This window comes from Bufo gargarizans, chromosome 1 (genome assembly GCF_014858855.1).
Source record: "Bufo gargarizans isolate SCDJY-AF-19 chromosome 1, ASM1485885v1, whole genome shotgun sequence".
NCBI classification, from domain to species: Eukaryota; Metazoa; Chordata; class Amphibia; order Anura; family Bufonidae; genus Bufo; species Bufo gargarizans.
The window spans coordinates 59,689,592-59,712,235 of record NC_058080.1 but is presented as its reverse complement, the minus strand read 5'-3'; the positions used below and the strand labels follow the sequence as shown (position 1 = coordinate 59,712,235).

General features: G+C 43.7%; 1 protein-coding gene across 3 annotated transcripts in view; it reads right to left on the bottom strand.

Moving 5' to 3' along the window:
- The window catches only part of SH3BP2 (SH3 domain binding protein 2), a 71,966-nt gene that overhangs the window by 33,232 nt on the left and 16,090 nt on the right, over positions 1-22,644 (bottom strand). Inside the window, exon 1 of one of the 3 annotated variants that reach the window (XM_044295584.1) lies at positions 400-654. The exons of the other annotated variants lie outside the window; for them this stretch is intronic. Within the exon in view, the coding sequence (XP_044151519.1) occupies positions 400-479 (80 nt within the window). The 5' untranslated portion in view covers positions 480-654. Of the gene's footprint in view, positions 1-399; positions 655-22,644 lie in introns of those variants that run through there. 3 annotated transcript variants of the gene reach the window in all.

The following is a 22,644-nucleotide window of genomic DNA, read 5'->3' as shown; positions in this document are numbered from 1 at the left end:
AACAGGAAAAAAAGCAAATGCAAAAAAAAAAAAACATCGATTTTTAAACTATTAATATATTAAACTGCATAAAATAATTTATAGATATGTTGCCAGAGGGCAGACTAGATGGGCCAAATGGTTCTTATCTGCCGGCACATTCTATGTTTCTATTCTGAATACACCATCTATATAGGCCTCATGCACACTCCAAGTTATGGCTCTGAATGCTGAATAAAAGTCTAAAAATAAATGTAATAAAAAAAGTTTCATAAAAACATAACTAGAATAATTGAAAAAAATAATAGTAAAATAATACAATTTAAAAAAATACACTCTATGGACTACTCCGTCTTTGTTTTACCATTTTATACTCCTGTGTTCAGGTACAATGTTTAGTATACCAAGATAGCCACCAACCTGATGGTGTCCAGACGACACATGTTTCTTCCTTCTACAGACGCAGCCCGAGATTTAGATCTTTTTATAGATGTCGCCATCACATTAAGACCATGGTGATGTCAAAGAATCTCATGCTGAACTAGAAGAAAGCGGTGAGAATAGAGCAGTGATGTACCACGCCTGGCTTCAGCATGCATCTACGAGGGACTCTACAAGGCAGGCACACAAAACTGGCCGTGACAGATTTCCTTTGGTGATACAGAACTTCCTTTTTCCGGAGGTCTAACACCAGGCCTTACCATATTTGTTCTCAGTTTCCTGCTCTGACAACTTCACAGCTATAACCTGAGACATATAAAATGCTCCAGAAGATGAAAATAAAGGAAATTCCCTCAAAGGCTACACTTGTAAGGTTTACCACTTCCCCATTCACAAAAAGAGGAACAAACCCAGCACACTAGCTGTTAAGTAAAAATCTGTGTGTAGATTTAATGTATGCATTTTACATAGAAGGCCGGTCTTCTCATTTCAGGTGTATTGACTGCTAGAGACACAAAGGATGACCCCTTTGAACAACATTCACAGAGTTTGTATATTTTTGGGTGTGAGACCCATGTGGTGGCACCACGAGCATGGTACCCGAGGCATGTAACCACCACAACTCTTAATAATTGTATAGCAGTATTATTTAGACAGTGTATGGCACTATTATTAGATTACTTTATGCATGGAGCTGTTATTTGGTCATGTCATTTCAGTACTGTTTGGCGGTATGTACTTTTTGTGAAGCACCGAAACATAGCTTCTCTACGTTACATTTTCACAAATGGTGGTGGCACTACTATAGGTGTGTGGGAGTGTTATATAGGCACTATACGGTGCTCACTGTTTGATATCGTTATTTGAACGCTCTATATACGGGGGCGCCAACCCAGCCCACATGTGCATGGTTTCCAAAACAGAAGCTGTGAGGCTGGACTGAGACAGTAAGATAAATGCATGTTTATGCCAATGTAATTTACTGCATGTGGAAAGGGTTAATTGCTGCCGGCACCCACAACACTTCTAAGACGGACTGGCCATCCATTGAAGGACTACACCCTGCAACTGGGAACTGCAGAAAGTATTTTGAGAGAAATTGCAAGACGTTGGTCATTTGGAAAGATTGTATGGGATGTCTAGAGGAGAACATTGTACTGCCAACTCCTAGTGCTACTGCTTCTATTTGTACTGCAACTCTCACTGTCTATTCAGTAAAGAGAGCTTATTTGTGGTAACGAAGCACTGCCTCCACCATCTGCCGGCCTCTTGTTCCTTTCCTGCTGGCTTGCACCCTGCCAATCATCCACCATCAAGGGCACTCAAACTACCAGCAAGCAGGAACCCCAACCCCAGGGTGTGCCCCGAGGGGGAGAAGGGTTCCGCCCCTCCATCCACTGCAGCTGCGGCCTAGGCGAATGTTGGAGTCAATATTAGCCATCGTGAGCACTACAACCACCCTCATTTGTTTCAGCCACCACTCTCCAGCCCTTCCATCATGCTTCCCCAGAATTGTGATTTTTGGTCACCTCACTATCCTAAAAAAAAAAAATTTTTATGAAAAATGATCAAGAGGTACCATGTATCAACAAAAACTACAACTCGCCCCACAAAAAAAAAAAAAAAAAATAAATCAGCCCTCACACAGCTCAGCAGAAAATTAAAAAGTTACGGATGTCAGAATATGGCGACACAATAAAAAATATAAGAATTTTTTAAAAGTAGTAAAACCTAACAAAAACTGTATAAATTTGATATCTCCATAATCGTACTGACCCGCTGAATAAAGCTCACATGTAATTTTTACCATGCAGTGAAATTGAAATCCTAAAACAATTTCGTAGTTTTTTTCACACCGTAAATGTAGAAGTGCCATTATCCGACAAACTTAAAGAGGTATTCCGACTTCACAATATCCAAGGCGTACTCTTAGATTAGGTCATCAATATCAGATTGGTGGAGGTATAAGTAAACACTGAAGAGGGTACCGTGCTTGCATGAGCTCCGCGGCTCCTTCAAACAGCTGGTTAGTGGGTGCCGACACTCAGACCCCCACCGATCTGATATCCTGAGGATAGCCCATCCATTTTTTGAAGCTGGCAAACCCCTTTAACTATACTGACCCAAAATGCTATGATACAATACTCTAAACACACTAGAATAACAGCCCCTCCATGTGCTTTCGGGTCCGTGCTGCGGCGCCACTAGAGACAGAACGTAGCTACATTCTATCTTTTACTGAATCTTGCAGATCGCGGGATGCACGCAAAACGGAAATGGTCGTGTGAATTAGGCCTTAATAAATGCACAGCAGCAATGCGTATATTGTATAAAGAACTGAATCAATGTGACGTAACCATCAGAAACTAGATGAACATGCAGGGCTGTGGGAATATACAGATTTCCTGCCATTACGTTATGGACACTGACATATCGCATGTGTACCATACCTCGCCTGTGAGTGATGAAGTTTTCTGCAGAAGAATCATGAGATTTCATCAGTCACATGATGTAAGGTGAGTAATACACTGTACTTGAATTTTAGGAAAAGATATTTAAAATAAGATGAGGCAATTAAATGGGTTGTCTGGGTTCAGAGCTGAACCCAGACATAACTCCTTCTTCCCTCCAATGCTTCCCCTTCCCCTGTACGATTCAGCGCAGGGCATAGTCTTTTTTTTTAGATTCGGTGATATATTGGGTCTCACTCTGGGTATGCTAGGTGGAGATTTCCACCTAGCAGTGATCCTGGTGACGTCACCGGCAGCGCTGGTCTTTAGCACTGCCCTAGACTGTAAAAACAGGCTGGGACAGCTCTTTAGACCGCCCATTAGTTCCAGTGATGTCATCGAGGTCACTGCTAGGCAGAAGCCTCCGCCTAGCAGTAAGAATGTAAACAAAACAGCCCTTGTCCTGCGCGATTGAGAGCAGGGCAAGGAGGAACATCGGAGCGGGAAATTCTCGTATACTCCACTCATTCATGCTGAATGGGTGAAGAAGGGGTTCTGTCCGGGTTCAGCAAGTGGAAACCGAATGTACAAAGTAAAAAAATACTTAAAAATACTAATACCAGGGGCACCAACAAGTCTCTGTATTTAGACAGAGCTTGAACTGCAAATTAAATCTCTCTCCTTGTCACGAACCAGTGGATGTGAACCCACTGTGCCATGTGTCCTTCCTCCTCTAAGGGCGTTGTCTAAGTGAACCCTCGTTCTTCACAGTACCCCTGATGGTGGGGATAGACTTTCCCGAGAGTAACACTAGGTCGCTACCTCTTGAGGAGGGTAGGCACACGGGGCAGCTGGTCCAGCCGGACCAGGAGGTACCTGAGTAGGTACTAGAAGTACAAGCGCAGTCAGGCAGGCAGAGTTGTTACCAGGTGCAACAGGGCAGGACCGAAGGATGAAGCAGAGGCGTAGTAAGACAGGGAAAAGGTCAGGGCAGGCGCCACAGGAACATGTCAGGAAATCCGGGTCAGAAACAGGAGAATCAAGGCAAGCAGTTAGGTATCAGGAATGAGGGATAAATCAGGAGCACACGTGAGTATCAGGAGCTTAGCAAACCCAAGGACCTTGACACTGAGGCATCTGGGAAGGGGGCTGAGCCACTTTAGTACCTGCAGGAGAGCCTGGGTTGGTCAGCGAGGTCACATGACCCAACCCATATAGCCCAGGGAATAAAGCGCGCCACCCCTAGGCCAGTGTAACAAGAAACCAGCAGCAAGCATGCTGTGGCCAGGGCTGAGTGGAACCTGTGGAGCGGAATCCTCAGCACCACAGCGCGTACAGCGACAGAGCCCAGGACTGCAGCGGTGGACGGAAGGATCACCGCTGAGCACGGTGCCCAGAACCACGGCGGTAAGCAGGGGAACAGCGGCGTACAGCAGCCACTGTTACACTCCTGCATGACGGAAAGCTAATATATGACATCCGGACCTTTTATGGTAATGGCTTATTATAAGAATAGGCCATCAATATCTGATCGGTGGGGACCTGACACCTCGCACCTCCACCAATCAGCTGTTCTGCAGTAGCTCCAGCATCAGAAGTCAATGATGGAACTACACAGCTCCCTCCGCTTTGTAGTGGACGGACCTGGTCACTCTGCAGACCCAATGGCCACATAAAAAGACATTATCTTTAAAATGGCACATGGTTCAAGGCAGGAATTTTTTTTGAGACTTGTGGGAATCAAGGGTGTAATATGAAACTTCTGGGCCCCATTGCAAAATTTATTGCATCTATGTGTCTTGCCATCGAAGCCACTGGCACTGGCAGTACTGTAGAGTGTTTGCATCAGTCTCCAGCATCAGTCTACGAGCTGATGATACGTTATGTCCACGAGACTTCTCTTGTAAACACACCACAGGCGGTGCTTCCTCTTTTCCCATGAAAGCAATTATTACAAAATCTTAAAAAGTACAAGAGAAGACCCAAGACAAGTTTTGTTTTTCTGTCAGTGATGAAAATCTAATTTCTTTTCCCAGCAAAGCTTCCATAGTTACGGTGTCCACTGCACCATGCCACATATATATTTTTTTACCTGCTGGATTAATTCGGACTCTCTCAGGATAAACTAAAGTTCCTACGAACCTCCATGGCATCCTTATTACAGCTATGCACAATACAGCTGTAACATGGCTGTGTGCATGAGCCAAAAAGTTCTGATACATGGAGGCAGACGCCTGACTGTAGAACGTTGTACAGTCAAAGTGGTTTTCCAGTAGCAAGAAAATTGGTGGCAGCAGGCTTTGAACCTAATACCTCACTGATCCCTTACCATTCCCAAAGCTGCCCAGGGGCCAATTGGTCTTTACTTTCTGGTCTCATCTTGACAAGGAGCAAATGCTGCTAAACCAGTTACTGGCTGCAGCGGAGACCTGCCTTAGCCGGTGATTGGCTGAGCCGGCATTTCTTATGTATTAAGACAGGACCAGGAAGTAGAGACCATCGGGGACCTGCGATGGAATGGGAGCGGTAGGGGATCAGTGAGCTTTTATCCTATAAATCTACTTTAATGGTACGGCCACACAGTTTTTTAGGCATGGTTTTAAAGGCAGATCTGCCTGCAGTATTTTCAGCCAAAGCCAGAACTGGATCCAACAGGAAGGAGAAGTATAAATTCTTCCTTTATATTTCCAATTTTCCATTTTCGTATCCACTTCTGGTTTTGGCATAAAGTCCTGCAGGCAGATCTGCCTCAAAACCTTGTCCAAAACCTCTGTGTGGCCGTACCCTAAGCCTGCTGCCTCCAGTTTTTTTTTTCAGAGCGAAAAAATTCTTTAAGGCTACTTTCACATCTGGGTTTTCTTTCCGGACAGCAAAAACACATATGTGAAAGTAGCCTAATCCAGAGGAAGGCAAAAACAAGGCACAAAGTTCAGCGAAGGATAAAAATACTCTTTGACCCCAATTATAGCAATCAGAATAAAGCAGGCCATACACATGCAGTAGCTGTCGGACAGCTATTTCACCTAAGGCCTAGTTCACACAAACGTTTTTTTTGTGAGTGTACGGGCCGTTTTTTTTGTGCTCCGTAAAAAAAACGGAATGTACTCCGTATGCATTCTGTTTCCGTATTTCCGTTTTTCCGTTCCGTTGAGATAGAACATGTCTTATTATTGCCCGCTAATCACGTTCCGTGGCTCCATTTAAGTCAATGGGTCCGCAAAAAAAACGGAACACATACGGAAATGCATCCGTATGTCTTCCGTATCCGTTCCGTTTTTTCTGAACCATCTATTGAAAATGTTTTGCCCAGCCCAATTTTTTCTATGTAATTACTGTATACTGTACATGGCAAACAGAAAAACGGAACTGAAAAACGGAACAGAAACGGAAACACAACGGAACTCAAAAACGGAACAACGGATCGGTAGCCATACGTTTGTGTGAACTAGGCCTTACTCCACCATAAAAGTGCTGGCTTGGATTGGTAGCAATGCAGGGGGGTTGATCACTTTCTGCCAGATTTCCCTCACAGATCACAGCTGTCGGTTCGGGCAGTAGATCACTCAGTGATCAGCTTATTGTCATGGACCATTCGAATAAAAAGTACTTGGTACCTACTCAAAACCATTGAAGGGGTTATCCCATGATTCATGTAAAAAATGAAAGTCAGACATCATATAGTACAGACCAATCTCTTTCTAACAAAACTAGAACCAGCCCTGTACCTCACATGGATCCAGAGATATCCCCATGTATTGCTCCAATCGCTCTTTTTCACAGGGTGTGTCCTTTCTGCTGCATCTCTCACACTATCACAGTTCAGGGGGAGTGTCCTTTCTTCTGCAGCTCTCTCCCTATCACCATTCAGGGGACATGCCTTTTCTTCTGCAGCTCTCTCCCAATCACAGCTCAGAGGACATGCCCTTTCTGCTGCAACACTCTCCCTGTAGCTGTAACAGATTCTAACAGTAGACACAGCTGATGATAGTTGAAGGATAGAAATGAGCACGTGCGACTACCTCAGGTGGACGGAAAAATAAGGAAAAAAACTAACAGCAGGTGGCACTATACAGATACATTTTATTGAATAACTCAGTGTCTCTACTACATTTTGTAATGACATGCAATTACAAAAGTGTTTAGATCCAGGTGCTGGGTTGAAAATTGTAGATTTTTTTTTTTTCGTGGGACAACTCCTTAAAAGCAGCAAATGTCTAAAATTATCAGAGGAGGTGGCAAAGAATGGGTTAGCAGTTTATTATATCTAGAGCTCGAAACTGTGTCTGCTCTGTCCTTTGTGTGTTCATTTTGGCTGAAAAAACAGAAACTTTGCCTAGAGCGGGCAGTGAGACGTCTGGGAAATTTTTTCCAAACAAAAAAGCTATTATACTGCAGCTCATCTCTATGACACAGAACGTGATAATAGTCCTAGGTGTTCCACCATATATCATGATTTATTTCCAGAAACCTCCCAAACCTCAGAGACTAGAAATTCTTTTTAGGACCCTCATCTCTTGGCCAGAGAGAGAGAGAGTATATAGAATATATATAAAGAGTGACCTGCGCTGGAGGACCTGCATTAAATAGACAACATGTTAATTTGAATAGATTCTCATGTAATACTTCATTTCGCCTCTGGGGGTGCTGTAGGGGAATTAAACACCTACTATTGTGAGATTTCCTAACAGTTTACAGCTGGGAGACACTCTGTGATCAGCCTATTGTGAAAGGAATCTTCCAAGTAGAGGTTGTCTAAAGCAGATAACTCTTTGAAGAGCAATTTGCGCCCGTGGTAGTGGTGGCAGGAGGTAGCATTACTAGGCTTCTTCTAGAACTGCCTCCTTTCCACTACATTGCAGTGAGGATAAAGGGTGTACAACTGTTATAGAGAGCATCTTGTAGCTGGACTCTATCTTTACAGCCCCATTGAGAATGAATGAACAAAGCGGCTCGAGGCCACTCCATTCTTGGACAGAACCCAGGACCTTTGTTCTCATCATTGGTGGAGATCCTACTGGTTAGACCAGATACTTGTCAGCTATCCTTTGGATAGTGGATAGGTTTGTATCCTGGAAAATTACATGAAAAAAAAACAAAAAAAACGACTGCAGTCCCACTGTTCCAAAGCCATGGCTCCATTCCCAACTGCTTTGGTCCTCCACTGGACCTGAAGTGGCTTGATCATGTGACTGTGCTGCCAATCATTGGCCTCAACGGTCACATGCCCTAGAATGGCAAGTCATAGCTATTCTGGCACATGTGGCCACTGAGGCTAGTGATTGGCTGCAGTGATCATGGGGCCAAGCCACTTTCAGTCTGATAGGGACGCAAAATAGATGTAAATGGGGCAGTGGTGTGGGAACACGAGACTGCGGACAGTTGACTGGGCACAGGTTACGAGGATTGGGTTGGTCGGCTCCTACACCGGACAACCCCAGTTCACTATAACATAAAGTGGCAAAACCAGGTCAATAGCATAATAATAGTAAAAAAAAAGGACCAATTAAAAAAACTCAGCCTCTACTCCAAACTTTCTTTACTACTTTACTTGTTTTTCATAAAACAACGCCACCTAGTGGTAACCTGCCAAGAGTACGGCTAAAGATGCAACAACACACCTCAAGTGTCTTGTGAAAATACTGTGATAATACACAAAACAACATGATAGATTCATTTACTAAACATCTCAAGTCACCAAATTACTGTCATGAATATAGATTGCAGCTTAAAGGGGTTGTCTCATCATGGACAATGGGGTCATATTGCTAGGATATGCCCCCATTGTCTTATAGGTGCGGGTCCCTATATCGGGAATGGAGCCCCGCAAGGTGGTGGCTGGAGGACTCCAGTCCGGCCACCACCAAGCCGGCTCCCAATAGAAATTAATTGGAGCGTACCGTGCATGCGCGGCCCCCGCTCCCATTCATTTCTACGGGGCCGACAGAAATAGCCGAGCCAGCGCTATTTTCTCCGGCCCCATAGAAAATTAATGGAGGGCGGCTGCACATGTGCAGTGCGCCGTCCTTCACTTGCGGGGCTCCGTTCTCGATATAAGTGCTGGTCCAAACGGCATCTGAGGCTACAATTTATGTCTTTCAGGGGTTAATCAAGGTAAAATAAAGAAATAAATACTCACCGTATCCATTTCATTGCGTAGAGGCCGTCGTGGCCATCCTGATTGAAGAAACAGCACAAAATCTCCGCGCCCAGGCAGCATGCTGGCGTGGTGACGTCATACTTTACCCAGCGCGAGATTTTGCGCGGTTTCTGCAATCAAGATGGCCACAAATTGTATGACAAAATGGATGAGGTGAGTATGTTTTTTTCCCGCCATTTCAGGAAAAATAGATTAATTACCATGAAATGCAAGGAAATTCGGCTTCGCGGCAAATCACATTTTCCCAATTTGTTTCGCTTTGATTCCCTCAACACTGGTCTCCATGAAAGAATCCTCCACTATCTGTAATTCTGTTCATAGACATGCTTGATTAAATACTGTTCAGTGTGAACATCATCTGGTATCAGTGACCGAATGTTTATTTGTCCATAGGGTATTACTCACAGAACAGAGCTCTCTTCCTCATATATACCATGAAATGTAAAATTTTTTATTTTTTTATTTTAATACAAGCTGAAAATCAAGATACAGCAGGACGTCTGGTTCACTATTCAGTGATACTGTCACAAATGGTAGGGATAAGTGCAGCCCTAAGCTCCACCTACACCACTATCCCTACATACTTGCATGAACCGTCCTAACCAACGGTGTACAACTGGGCGGCGGTCCCTAGCTTCAGTATGTGCAGGGGCTTACAGGGAGGAAAAAACTGTGGAGAAAACAACAAAGCTAGGACAGAACACACAGAAGCGAACACTGAGAAAGGACACAATATCAGGGTAAAAACTAGCCGAGGACAGAGACAGGAGATCACGTCAGTACCAGGGGAAACACCAAAATCAACGTCAAATACAAGCCGAGGTCAGGAGTCAGGAGGTCACGCAGTACAAAGGGGTAACACAGGATCAAAAGTCAAATTCAAGCCGAGGTTGAGTACACAAAGTCACATATGCAGGAAAACGCTAGTGAGGTTAAAAGACCAATCACAGGCAACCTGTGGCCAGCAGGCTGCCTGTTAATAGCCCCAATAGATGAGTCACGTGATGTGGCCAGCGTCACGTGACTTGTATCACGCACTTCAATGCAGCTGAGCGCCGATTCATTCCTATCGGCGCTCAGCCCCCCTGCTGTTCGTTGCCTAGGGGATGGAGAACGCCGGCCATGCCTAGGGGATCTCCCCGCCCCGTCGTCACCATGGGAATGAGGACACCGGCTGCGTCCTTGGTCTATACAGACGGGGTGCCAGCGGCGCTGCAAGGAGAGCGCGCGTCGCCGGCTCCCCTTTACAGATACAGGAAGCAGCTAACTTCTCCTTCTTGGAGGGCAAGACATGGAAGCTCACAAGGGTTGTCCCACGATAAGAACCTATTTCCTATCCACAGGAAAGGTCATAAGTATCTGATTGGTGGGTTCCTCACTGATTACTAGGCCATTCTCCATGGGACTGCTGGAGATAGCTGTTCTCTCCAATAGAGATGAATGGAACAGCAGTGTGTATGTGCAACCATCGCTCCATTCACTTCAGGACCCCATGATCAGTTGAGGTTCCAGAGGTTGGACCCCACTGACCTCCCAAGTGTCCCTCTTTTAGACCTGTCCCTCTTTTCTCCTTAAATGTCCCTCTTTTTGATTTGAGATATAGATTTGCATTGTTACATTTACATATTAATATTGATCAAGGAAGTATTTGTCTGGTTCCTATCTGTATATTTGACCCCACCCTCTATATTATTTCAGTATTTGATGTTATTTGAATTTTGGAAATTTCTATATTCAGATATTTTTTGTGCTACTCACTAAGAAAACTATTAAAGTTTATAAATATACAGGAAAAATGGACTTTCACACAATGAACCATAAATGTCCCTCTTTGACCATCCAAAAAGTCGGGAGGTATGCACTTATGATCTGTCCTGTTGATAGGTGAAAAGTTCTTATGGTGGGACACATAAATATGGGTTTCACCTTTGTATATTTTGCAAACCAGTCTTCCCTACAGCGCAAGCATTCTGCTACAACCTACCTCTGTGTAGCGTGTTATGTTTCCACTTTCAGTATGATTCATTGTGCGGTAAGCACAGAAACCACCTACCTAATTTCACCTCTTTAACAGATAAGTAAGTACAGTACTGGGAAGAGGCGATAGTTCTGCAGTCCATAGCGTGCTGCCCTTTACAATGTGCACATCAGTCCATGCTATGGTGAAAACTGTGCACAAGTAATACCACTTTCATGTAGATCCCTATGAGTATATTGTGTGGAGTGTCCTCTATGTCCTATAATGTACACCTCGGCTGCTGCAGAACAGCTTTTTAAAGAGGAACCTTGAGCTTCATTCAGTCAATGACTGAATAACATCAGCCACTTTTTCAAAACGAGGGTCTGCAGCAGCTGAGGTCTCTATTCCAGTGCCCCACATACAGTACCAGCCACAATGTCACTACTCTATATTAGCTAGGCGTAGAAACTCCCTCTTTCTAAAGGCTTTTGCATGGAGCCTATATATCTCCACCACGTGTATACACAAGATGGTGTTTAGGGGACAAACCCCCTTTGTGTTTTAGTCGTTGCCGGTCTCTGATACAGCCTATCTTCCAGCAGCTACCACTAATGACAATTAAAGTGCACCAGTTAGCAGGGACAACCCTATTAAACCAGGTAAACTGCCTGGTAGGGTTAAACCTGCTGATTAAAATGATACCTGTCTTGTGAAAATCGGTAGTGGCATTCTCGAGAAATCAGAGCTTCAATGCACTGAGGGGCGTGGCCAGCCTTTGAATGCTGAGGCGCATCAAGCCGCTAGACTCCGCCCATTGGTGCATTAAAGGTCTAATTTGTATACTGAATAAAATAATTTTTTCTCGGGAACACCACAAGCTATTTTCACAAGACAGGTCTCATTTTAATCAGGAGGATCTACTCCGCCAAGCAGTATGCTTTGTTTAATAGGATTGATCCTGTTGACAGGTGCCCTTTAAATGTATTTCCTATGTCTGATATACCCATACCTATTAAATTTATTGCTGCTCTAGACCATACTGTCAGTGCTGTTAGTATTATTCTGTTTAGAGATTTTAGGGTGCACTCTGCTGGGTGTGGTTACCAGCTTGTCCTTTATGTACATGTGTTGTATTAGTTATGAGTACAGTATAACAGCATTATCTACATACACTGTATGAAGCCATTATATATTCACTTTAAGGCATTCATTTCAGGTTCTTGCACCTCTTCTTGTACACTAATGAACCCACCCCTTAACAAAATTCTGCATACGTCCCATCTCTGTATATCACTTAATCTTCACAAAATTAGTTAATTAGCTCTAGTGATCTCATAGTATGCATGATGCTTTCAAAACATTTTGTTTGCACAATAGCAGTACAGTGAGATGCCTTTTTTTTTCTCTCTGTTGCCCTCCAGTGGCTAATATAAGAACTGCAATACTTCAGAATGATAATGTCCCTTTATTGCAGACGTTATTCGTGTAAGTGGGTATAAACAACTTCCTGTCGTACTTTTTTTTAACCTTCTACTTTTCAGAGTGAAACTGAAGTGACTTTTTTTTTGTTGCTAAATAGCCCCACTTCTTCTAATCACTTTTTCCTCTTGCTATGAAACGTCTTTCTGTGCCAGGGGTTTTAGGGGTTACTCCTACTCACCAATCATGTTCTAATTTCCTATAAAACTATTGTGTTTGCTTTTATTTTCTTAAGTAATGCTAGGTTCACACAAGTATCCGGCAGCCTGTTCTGGTTGGCAGTTCCTGCATAAAAGCTCGATGTTGGCCGGACAAAAATTGTCGCATGCAGCGATATTTTTATGCTGGAAACTGGCCAGATCACTGCTGCATCCCATTTCTTTCAAAGGGAATCTGGCAGTGCCCAGACATGTTTGGCAATGCGGGATACAGTGAACTCCGGCAGGCTGTTCTCTGCTTGACCAGCTTGCCGGATTTCATAGAGTCACTGTGAACGTAGCCTTATGTGTTTTGTAGTGGTGACTATTAGGAAAGTGGGAAGACATTATACTATATGTTAAAGGGGTTGTCCACTATATTACTATAAGGATATCCTTAGGCTAGGCCATGAATATGAGATAACTGGGGGTCCAATACGCCAAACTCCCACCAATCAGCAGGTTCCTTGTAGCTCTAGAACTGGAACTACACAGCCTTGTCCATTGTGTAGTGGGCAGAGCTGGTAACGGCAGTGCTGCTGAAGTGAATGGGGGCAGCGCTAAAGTAACCAGCTCCATCCACTACACAATGGGCGGAGCTGTGTAGTTCCATCCAGTGCCAACTTCCTGTACAAGAGATTCCTCGAAACAGCTGGGGTGCAGGGTGCCAGACCACTGCTGATCAGATGGCCTATCCACAATTTATACCAAAAAAGTGCCTAAATGTCTAACCTCTCCATCTCTATCACGCAGCGTTAGCTACTGTGATAAGCGATCTAAGTTTAGACACCCCAGCTTGCAAACACTTATCCCCTAACCTGTGGGATACATGTTATTAGTGGCATGACCCCTTTAAGGTGCAGTAGCTGGCAGATTAAGGGCTCATGCACACAACCGTATGTATTTTGCGGTCCACAAAACACAGATCCACAAAAAATACAGATTCCGTATTTTGTGGAACGAAACAGCTGGCCCCTAATAGAACAGTACTATCCTTGTCCGGTATGCGGACAATAATAGGACATGTTCTGTTTTATTTTTGCGGAATGGACATAAGGAAACAAAATTCACACGGAGTAACTTCCATTTTTTTTTTCGGCAGACCAATTGAAATGAACGGTTCCGCATACGGTCCGCAAAAAAAAAAACGGAAAGAAAATACGTTCGTGTGAATGAGCCCTAAAACTTCATATTCACACTAATGCCGATGATAGAAGTTCCACAAAAGCTTTGTTTGTTCTGCACTCCCCAGCCCCTGCCTAGTGCTGTCAGCAGTTCAGCATGGTCAAAACTGCTGATAGATTCCTTTCAGAGAAATATGCAAAAAGAAAGTTTGCATATATTACACAGCCGTCCCACATTTAGATAACATATTATGCAGCTTGTTTTTTTAAAATCTAGTTCCTCTTTCTATGAACCTGCCTCAGGTACAGAATTTGTAAGTTGTAATCCGATCATCCTTTCTCTGAGAAAAAGCTGCAGCCTTCCTTTAGCAAAGTAGAGGAGAAAAATGTCCTCTTTACCTACGGTCAATGAAATGTAAGGTATGTGCATTAGACTTGCAAGCGATGCTAGCAGACATGAGGCATGTGCTGTGAATTCAGAGGACAAGAAAAAGCAGATATGACCAACAATCACAGACTGCCGGTGTATCTACAGGGGTATTACAGTGCATTTTTCTCTCCGGTTTTGTATTTTGTCACACTTAGTGGTTTGCAGTGTTGTTGTATCGTTTAGGACCCCCCTCCCCCTCTTCAAATGCCCTGTTAGGAAATTTAGAGTTTAAAGCATTTTCTGGGATTTTAAAGAGGACCTGTCCCCGCTCCTGACATGCCTGTTTTAATACAAACCGGATTCCCAAAAAGTTGGGACACTAAACAAATTGTGAATAAAAACTGAATGCAATGACGTGGAGATGGCAAATGTCAATATGTTATTTGTAATAGAACGTAGATGACAGATCAAACGTTTAATCCGAGTAAATGTATCATTTTAAAGGAAAAATACGTTGATTCAAATTTTCACGGTGTCAACAAATCCCCAAAAAGTTGGGACAAGTAGCAATAAAAGGCTGGAAAAAGTAAATTTGAGCATAACGAAGAGCTGGAAGACCAATTAACACTAATTAGGTCAATTGGCAACATGATTGGGTATAAAAAGAGCTTCTCAGAGTGGCAGTGTCTCTCAGAAGCCAAGATGGGTAGAGGATCACCAATTCCCACAATGTTGCGCAGAAAGATAGTGGAGCAATATCAGAAAGGTGTTACCCAGCGAAAAATTGCAAAGACTTTGCATCTATCATCATCAACTGTGCATAACATCATCCGAAGATTCAGAGAATCTGCAACAATCTCTGTGCGTAAGGGTCAAGGCCGTAAAACCATACTGGATGCCCGTGATCTCCGGGCCCTTAAACGACACTGCACCACAAACAGGAATGCTACTGTACAGGAAATCACAGAATGGGCTCAGGAATACTTCCAGAAACCATTGTCAGTGAACACAATCCACCGTGCCATCCGCCGCTGCCAGCTGAAACTCTACAGTGCAAAGAAGAAGCCATTTCTAAGCAAGATCCACAAGCTCAGGCGTTTTCACTGGGCCAGGGATCATTTAAAATGGAGTGTGGCAAAATGGAAGACTGTTCTGTGGTCAGACGAGTCACGATTCAAAGTTCTTTTTGGAAATCTGGGACGCCATGTCATCCGGACCAAAGAGGACAAGGACAACCCAAGTTGTTATCAACGCTCAGTTCAGAAGCCTGCATCTCTGATGGTATGGGGTTGCATGAGTGCGTGTGGCATGGGCAGCTAGAACAACTTATGCTCCCATCCAGACGTCATCTCTTTCAGGGAAGACCCTGCATTTTTCAACAAGATAATGCCAGACCACATTCTGTATCAATCACAACATCATGGCTGCGTAGGAGAAGGATCCGGGTACTGAAATGGCCAGTCTGCAGTCCAGATCTTTCACCTATAGAGAACATTTGGTGCATCATAAAGAGGAAGGTGCAACAAAGAAGGCCCAAGACGATTTAAGAGTTAGAGGCCTGTATTAGACAAGAATGGGAGAGCATTCCTATTTCCAAACTTGAGAAACTGGTCTCCTCGGTCCCCAGACGTCTGTTGAGTGTTGTAAGAAGAAGGGGAGATGCCACACAGTGGTGAAAATGTCCTTGTCCCAACTTTTTGGGGATTTGTTGACACCATGAAATTCTGATTCAACATATTTTTCCCTTAAAATTGTACATTTTCTCAGTTTAAACTTTTGTTCCGTGATTTATGTTCTATTCTGAATAAAATATTAGAAGTTGGCACCTCCACATCATTGCATTCAGTTTTTATTCACGATTTGTATAGTGTCCCAACTTTTTTGGAATCCGGTTTGTAGCTTCATGCATTCCTCACATACTAACAATTCTGGAGCATCTATCCTTTGGCTCTATGTTGTACCGTTCCTTTATTATTTCTACTAGAAGTTGTGAATGAATTGCTAGCAGTCTGCAGTAAGGGGACAGAGGGGAGGTAACCAGTTGGGGGCGTGTACCTGCACAGTCTGAAAATGGCAGCACTGATTGGATAGAGTGAGTCTGTGCAGGTACACCCCTCCCCCCTTCCCCAACTGGTTACCTCCCCTCTGTCCCCTTACTGCAGACTGCTAGCAATTCATTCACAACTTCTAGTAGAAATAATAAAGGAACGGTACAACATAGAGCCATAAGAATAGATGCTCCAGAATTGTCATTATATGGGGAATGCATGGAGATATTAAAACTTCTCTTTAATATTAATGACCTAGGATACAAGAAATTGCCAGGAGCAGGGGAGGACTGGTAACCTAAAGTGGCCCCAAAAAAAAAAAACTAAAAGTGGCCCCATGTTGTGGGGGGGGGGGGGGCAACACAAGTAGGCAGGGTCAGCAATACCATAGCGCAAAATACTGTCTCATCAGAACCATGTACCACAGAGCAGCACGATATACTGTCCCTCTATGGTGGTCATCAGTAGATACCATTTATTGATCTTCTCCTCCTCCAGTTGTCTCTGATTAGGCTATGGAGCAGGCGGCTGAGGAGATGAGATGCAGGCCACAGCAGGATGGCATGTGTGTGGCCGCTGGCAGAGAAGAGGGCTTGGGCAGCCCCCTGGGTAGTGGCCCACTGGGGATTTTCCCTGTAAGGTCTATGGCCAATCCGCCTCTGAGCAGGGGTCTGACTCCTGACACCCCTGCCAAACAGCTGTTTGAAATAGCAGCTGAGCTCCAGAGCAGGCATTGGAATTGCACAGTTCTGTATACTGGGTAATGGTCGTGAATGGTACTGCAGCCCAGTTCCCATTTAAAGAGGACATTTCATGTTTTTTTATTAATTGAGATAAATACCTTTACTTGTAGGGTACAGGGAGGAGGAGACGCCAGGGTTTTATTAATGGGCATCTCCTTCTCCCTGGCTGTGCCGCGATCCAATTACAGTGGAGAGCGTCACAGCCAGGGGGGAAAAAAAGCTCACCTTCTCCCTGGCTGTGACGCTCTCCACTGTGATTGGATCGTGGCACAGCCAGGGAGAAGGAGACGCCCATTGAGAAACCTTGGCGTCTCCTCCTCCCTGTACCGATGCTCAGTATTAGCATACTGAGCGGGAAAACTACGGGGTAACACAGCGGGGCGCAGGAACGATATTTTAAAAAAATCAGGCAGGGTGGCAGCATCAGCGGAGGGTACCCCACAAGTAAAGGTATTTAAGTGAATCAGGGTAGTGCTGCAGTATCATTCACGACCACTACCCGGTGCATGAAGTCGTGCCGTTCAAACAGCTGATCGGTGGGAGGTTATGGGAATTGAACCCCCATTGATTTACTATTGATAACCTATCCTCATATTTATTCTTTTTTGTATATTCTATTTTTACGTTTCAATAAAATTGGATCTTTTATATATTTTTTCAGCTTTTATGCCTTTTTTTCTCCATGTGGGGGGATTTGCTTATATCATCATTTGCTTGCCTATCATCAATATTATTGTCTGGGAAAATCCCATTAGGAGATGTGTACCTACGCTTTTCAGATGCCCACCAAATGTTTGGATGTTGATGATACTGACCATTTGCTTATATGGGGCCCAGACATTTCTTATGATATTCCTTATGATGGTCCTGGTTAGTCCTGTTTTGTTCAAGACAGGACTTTGGCTTTTAGGTTTGTTTTAAATACAATATTACTCTTCGAGTGGTTCCCTTTGGCTGCCCTTAGCTGGGGTGGAGAAGCTCGCTGTTCATTGGGATGTTCAAGGATGTTATGTGACTTCTACAAGACATTGTGGCTCCCACTTTAGCTTGATGGATTTCTAACCCTCCATAATATAGTGAGCCTTGAATTCTTTACGAGCTCCATACACTTTGTAGTGGCCGAGTCGGTTTACTGCAGCCAGGGGCGGACTGGGAATTCAAAGTGGCCCTGGAAAAAATACTAAACCTGACCCAAATTGATGAAAGGCAGGGCCAGCAATACCATATTGTGGCACATTATACCACCCCAACAGAGCCAAATACCATAGTCCATCACAAAATACTGCCAGCAGAACAAAATACATCCCCAAAAACTTCCACTGGCCGGCCGTGAGGAGGACCCAGGAGGCCCCTGAGCATTAGCCCACCATGAAATTTCCCTGTAAGGTCTATGGCCAATCTGCCCCTGACTGCAGCCATGCATTCATTCAGAGGCAGACTCCTGCTGATCTGATATGACCTACTCTAAGTATAGGTCATCAATAAGTAAGGCATGGCAAAGCCTGTTAAATATACAGGTAGCAGTTTAGTAGGTGATGTTTTCATCCCTGGCCAATCGCTATATATCATAGTCTGCAGATAGCTGCGTATGCCTCCTGAAAGCCATCTCCTTTAGTGTCCGATTGGGGTTACTGGGTACAGCCAGAGGTGATGATTCTGAGAGCTCAACCTCCATCTACACAGTAAAATAGGCTCTAGTGACAAGATATTGGCTCTAAAGTCAGCTTTAGATGGAGTTGTCTTCTGCTGGATTTTTGGAGTCCATCTTTGTGTATCAGTGCCTGGACCAATTGGAGGGTCTGTTGGTACTCATCTGAGCCTATTGACCCTGCTTTCCACGGCACATCAGAAATATGATTTATTCATTGGCTGTGTCGGATGTTGCAGCCTTCACTTGTATAGGGTTGAATTGCAATACCAGACACTGCCAATGGACAAGAGTGACACTGTATCTGAAAATAAAATCAAACTCTGCTCCCCACTGCTCCATTCCGACTCTGTAGAGCCCTAAACTCCACCCGCACCACTGTCCCGACCTACTTGGATGATCTGTCCTAAATGATGGCCCTCAACTTAGTGATGCTCCCTACCTTAACTTAGTGTAGGAGCTTAGACAAAATGAAGAAGACAGAATCAGCCATTGACTGGTATCAGTGGTGACTTGTCCCCAAGTGGTACATAACCCATCAGTGAAGTCCTTGGGACACGTTACCGTTAAAGCCAATCATTTGCTACGGTGGCGTACATGACGCCCATCTGTGCGGAAGTTGACAGACAGGGACTGGACCTCCAGTGAAGACAGCCTAGGAGCCAAAGAATCGGAACAGAACAGCATTTAAGGAGGATCATAAAAATTACAACTGAAGTATCTTTTGCTGAAACACTCCAATAATACCTGACATAATAATACGTTATCTGTTCCTCTTTCTACTTTCAACCCTCTCAGAAGAGATAAAAAAAAGCAGAATGTAGTTCCTTTCAAACGTCAGGAGATATCTACAAGTCCATTGTATTAACCAATGGTGGAAGGAAGAACTTTCAGCTGAGTATTTGCATAGTACCATTTACAGCCTGTAATAACATTATAATTAGTATTTGCATTTAGTTTATCTAGTTTATTATGTTTATATATATATTACTTATCTACTGTGCTTGTTAGAGCCATATATCCCACATATAAGTCAATGACGACTAAATGCAAAGGTATGGATTCATATCTCCACTTCAACTCAGTTGTATGAAGAAGAATCTCTCCATTATAAACAATTTTACCTTCACTGAAAGAAAATTCTAAGTTTTTCTAAAATGTATAAATTATTTTTTATAAACACTTTTGTATTAGATTGACATCTCAGGCAAAAGCTCAAAACCTGACCCCTAAATCCTTAACTAAATAGCCTTTGCCAGTTGGAGGATCCATCGATGTCTTTGGGTAGGTCATCCTGGTAGCCTACCTATAGCATTCAGGCTATGGACAGAGGTTGGCAGAGGTTGAATATCTTTATTTCTTTATGTGCAGGGAATCATTGTCTATGCAAGTTCCCGGGCTTGTAATCGCAACCGCGGTTCAGGACACGAACATGCAGGCAGACAACAGGAGTGAATTGCCAGGAGACACTTTGCTGTTACTCTATAATGCTGTGAAATTTAGCATGAAAATCCGCATCAGCAAATCTGCAGCTAATGAGTAACATGTGTCCCCAGCCTTATGAATCTTCTGATAGGTGGGGAAAATGTAGGGCCTCTATGCAAATATCTATTTATGTCAAATCTGGTTAATATGAGTTATGTTCTGATAAAATTTGTCATGTGTAATACATGGTATAAAAGTATTTATTGGTAAAAAATTTATTTATTTATCACTGAGTAACTAGGGTAAAGACCAACATGGCTGTCTAATTTATCAGTCCACAGATCATGGCTGTTGCTCCCTCTTCAGCCATAAGCTGTAACTTGTAGAAGTGCAGTACCCCTGAGCTTGGGGTATCTGCAAATTGTTTATTACATTAGGTTTTATAATGTTATGTCTATACTATGTGTTGCACCCAGTATAACCAGTTATGGATGGCACAGTCAGGGTTAACAATCCTGGCTCAGCGCTTGAAGGAGGTTAGGTGTGGGCTGGTCCCGCCCCTAATTCTAAGTCAATCTAGACTGGAGTTTGGAAGGGAGAGGAAGCTATGACTTGTGCTGCCTCTTCTTAGGCCCAAAAAGCTACAGATACTTGCTGATGCTCTGCATGATCTACAGAAGGAGAGAAGGAGTAAGACAAAGGAGGGAACTAGAGAACCTAGAGTCTGGATGGCCGAGGATTGGCATCAGTAAAGATACTTACTACCAAAAAGTGTTAAGACTTTACTGCAGAGGAACACTGTTAAGACACTCTTCACACCTGGATATGACATTGACAGTCCTACCTCTAAAACCTTGTATCCCTCAGTGGACATTACAGCCACCACAGAGACAGTACTATTGCCCATCATAGATTTTACTGAAGAGACTTGAGACAGATAGAGAGAAAAGAAGCTCATAATTCCCACCCCTGCCTAAATCCATACATGGTTATCTGGGAAGAATTGCACTGTGTACAGCTGGAACTGTGTTTTGCTATTGTTGAATGTACTACAACCCCTATTTTGCACTTCAGTAAAAAGAATCGTTTATTCTGCCACATCTGGCCTGGTTGCTTACTTTTGCACCAAATGCCAGCCATTGCACTCTACACGTTCTGCCTTGCACCCATGCAAACACTTAACAACATGGGCACCCCAACTACCATCAGACAGGAGCCCCAGGACCAGAATGTCCCCTGAGGGAAGAAAAGGCGCACCCTCTTTTCATGGCACGGCCCTAGGGAGCAATGGTATGAGGAAAGCCACTGTGATTGACCGTGAGAGCCAGAGCCACTACCATTCCCATTCTCCACTGCAACTCCTCAGGGGCTTGCTGCAGAGGAACCTGGCAACAATTGTACCACATCCCGGCAGTTCCACCACAGGGGGAAATAATTATTAATACCATAGAGCTATTTATTAGTGGAATTGCTGTATGTGAGGGACTATTTTCCACACAGTCGAGGAGGAGGTTAGAAGAGCTGACTGTAATGCACTCCTAGGAAATGCAGGCACTTGATGGTCACATGGGTCGAGTTGCTGCCCACCCACAGAAAGTGAAGAGGCAAGAGTTGAAGGGGGGTGAGTAAGGAAGCTAAAAAGGGGAAAAATTACACTGGTTACACTAGTTAAAATAATGCCATGCATTTTTGCATGTAGTTAATTTTTTTAATTTTTGGGGTAATGCAATTAATAGGTACCACTTGGAACCGAATCAGAGTTCGGGAAACGTTTTTTTGCAGTAAAAATAGATTTATGAAGTTATTATTATAACTTTGGCTCATAGGAGCCAATACATTGGCTCGCTCCGTACAGTATTCAAACTAAGTATTATGCGAATCGACTTCAGATGTTTCATCCTAAGTCGATTCGCTCATACCTAGCCATTAACGTCAATTGGAACACTATGAATAATAACTCCTAAAACTGGGATATTACCTACAGTTCAGGAGAAGACCTTGAAGGGGTTGTCCAACCCTTTACAAATGATGATGTATCCTCACGAAGGCCATCACTATCTGATCCCTGCACCCCCGCTGATGAGCTATTCTATACTAGCTCCGGCGCCGAAACTATACAGCTCTGCCCACTGTCTAGTGGACAGAGCTAGTTAATGCAGCATTCACTTCAATGAGAGCAGTGCTGCAGTAACCAGCTCCGTTCAACACACAACATACGGAGCTGTGTAATTCTGGTGTCTGCTTCCGGTGGTGGTGGTGTGGGTTGTCAGACCCCTGCTATTAGATAGTGATGGCTTATGCTGCGGATAGGTTCCTCAATCCCTTGAAAAGCCTACATCTCACTTCATGTCTCACTTCCTTTGGATAACTAAATGTAGTGGACTGTAGGTTTGGATGAAAATACTTTGCCATGTTCCTAGCCCCACTGCTTTTATTCTCATATGTATTTTAGAAGAATAAGCAGGACGAGGTTGTTCATCCATTGCAGTACCACAAAACAGTTCTTAAGCTCCTAAGCTCCCCCTAGTGGCGGTTGCAGATAGTCAGAATATTATATTTACTTCTAAGAGCATGCAAAGTAAAATATATGGGTGATATTTCTTAAAGCTACTGCTACATAAGT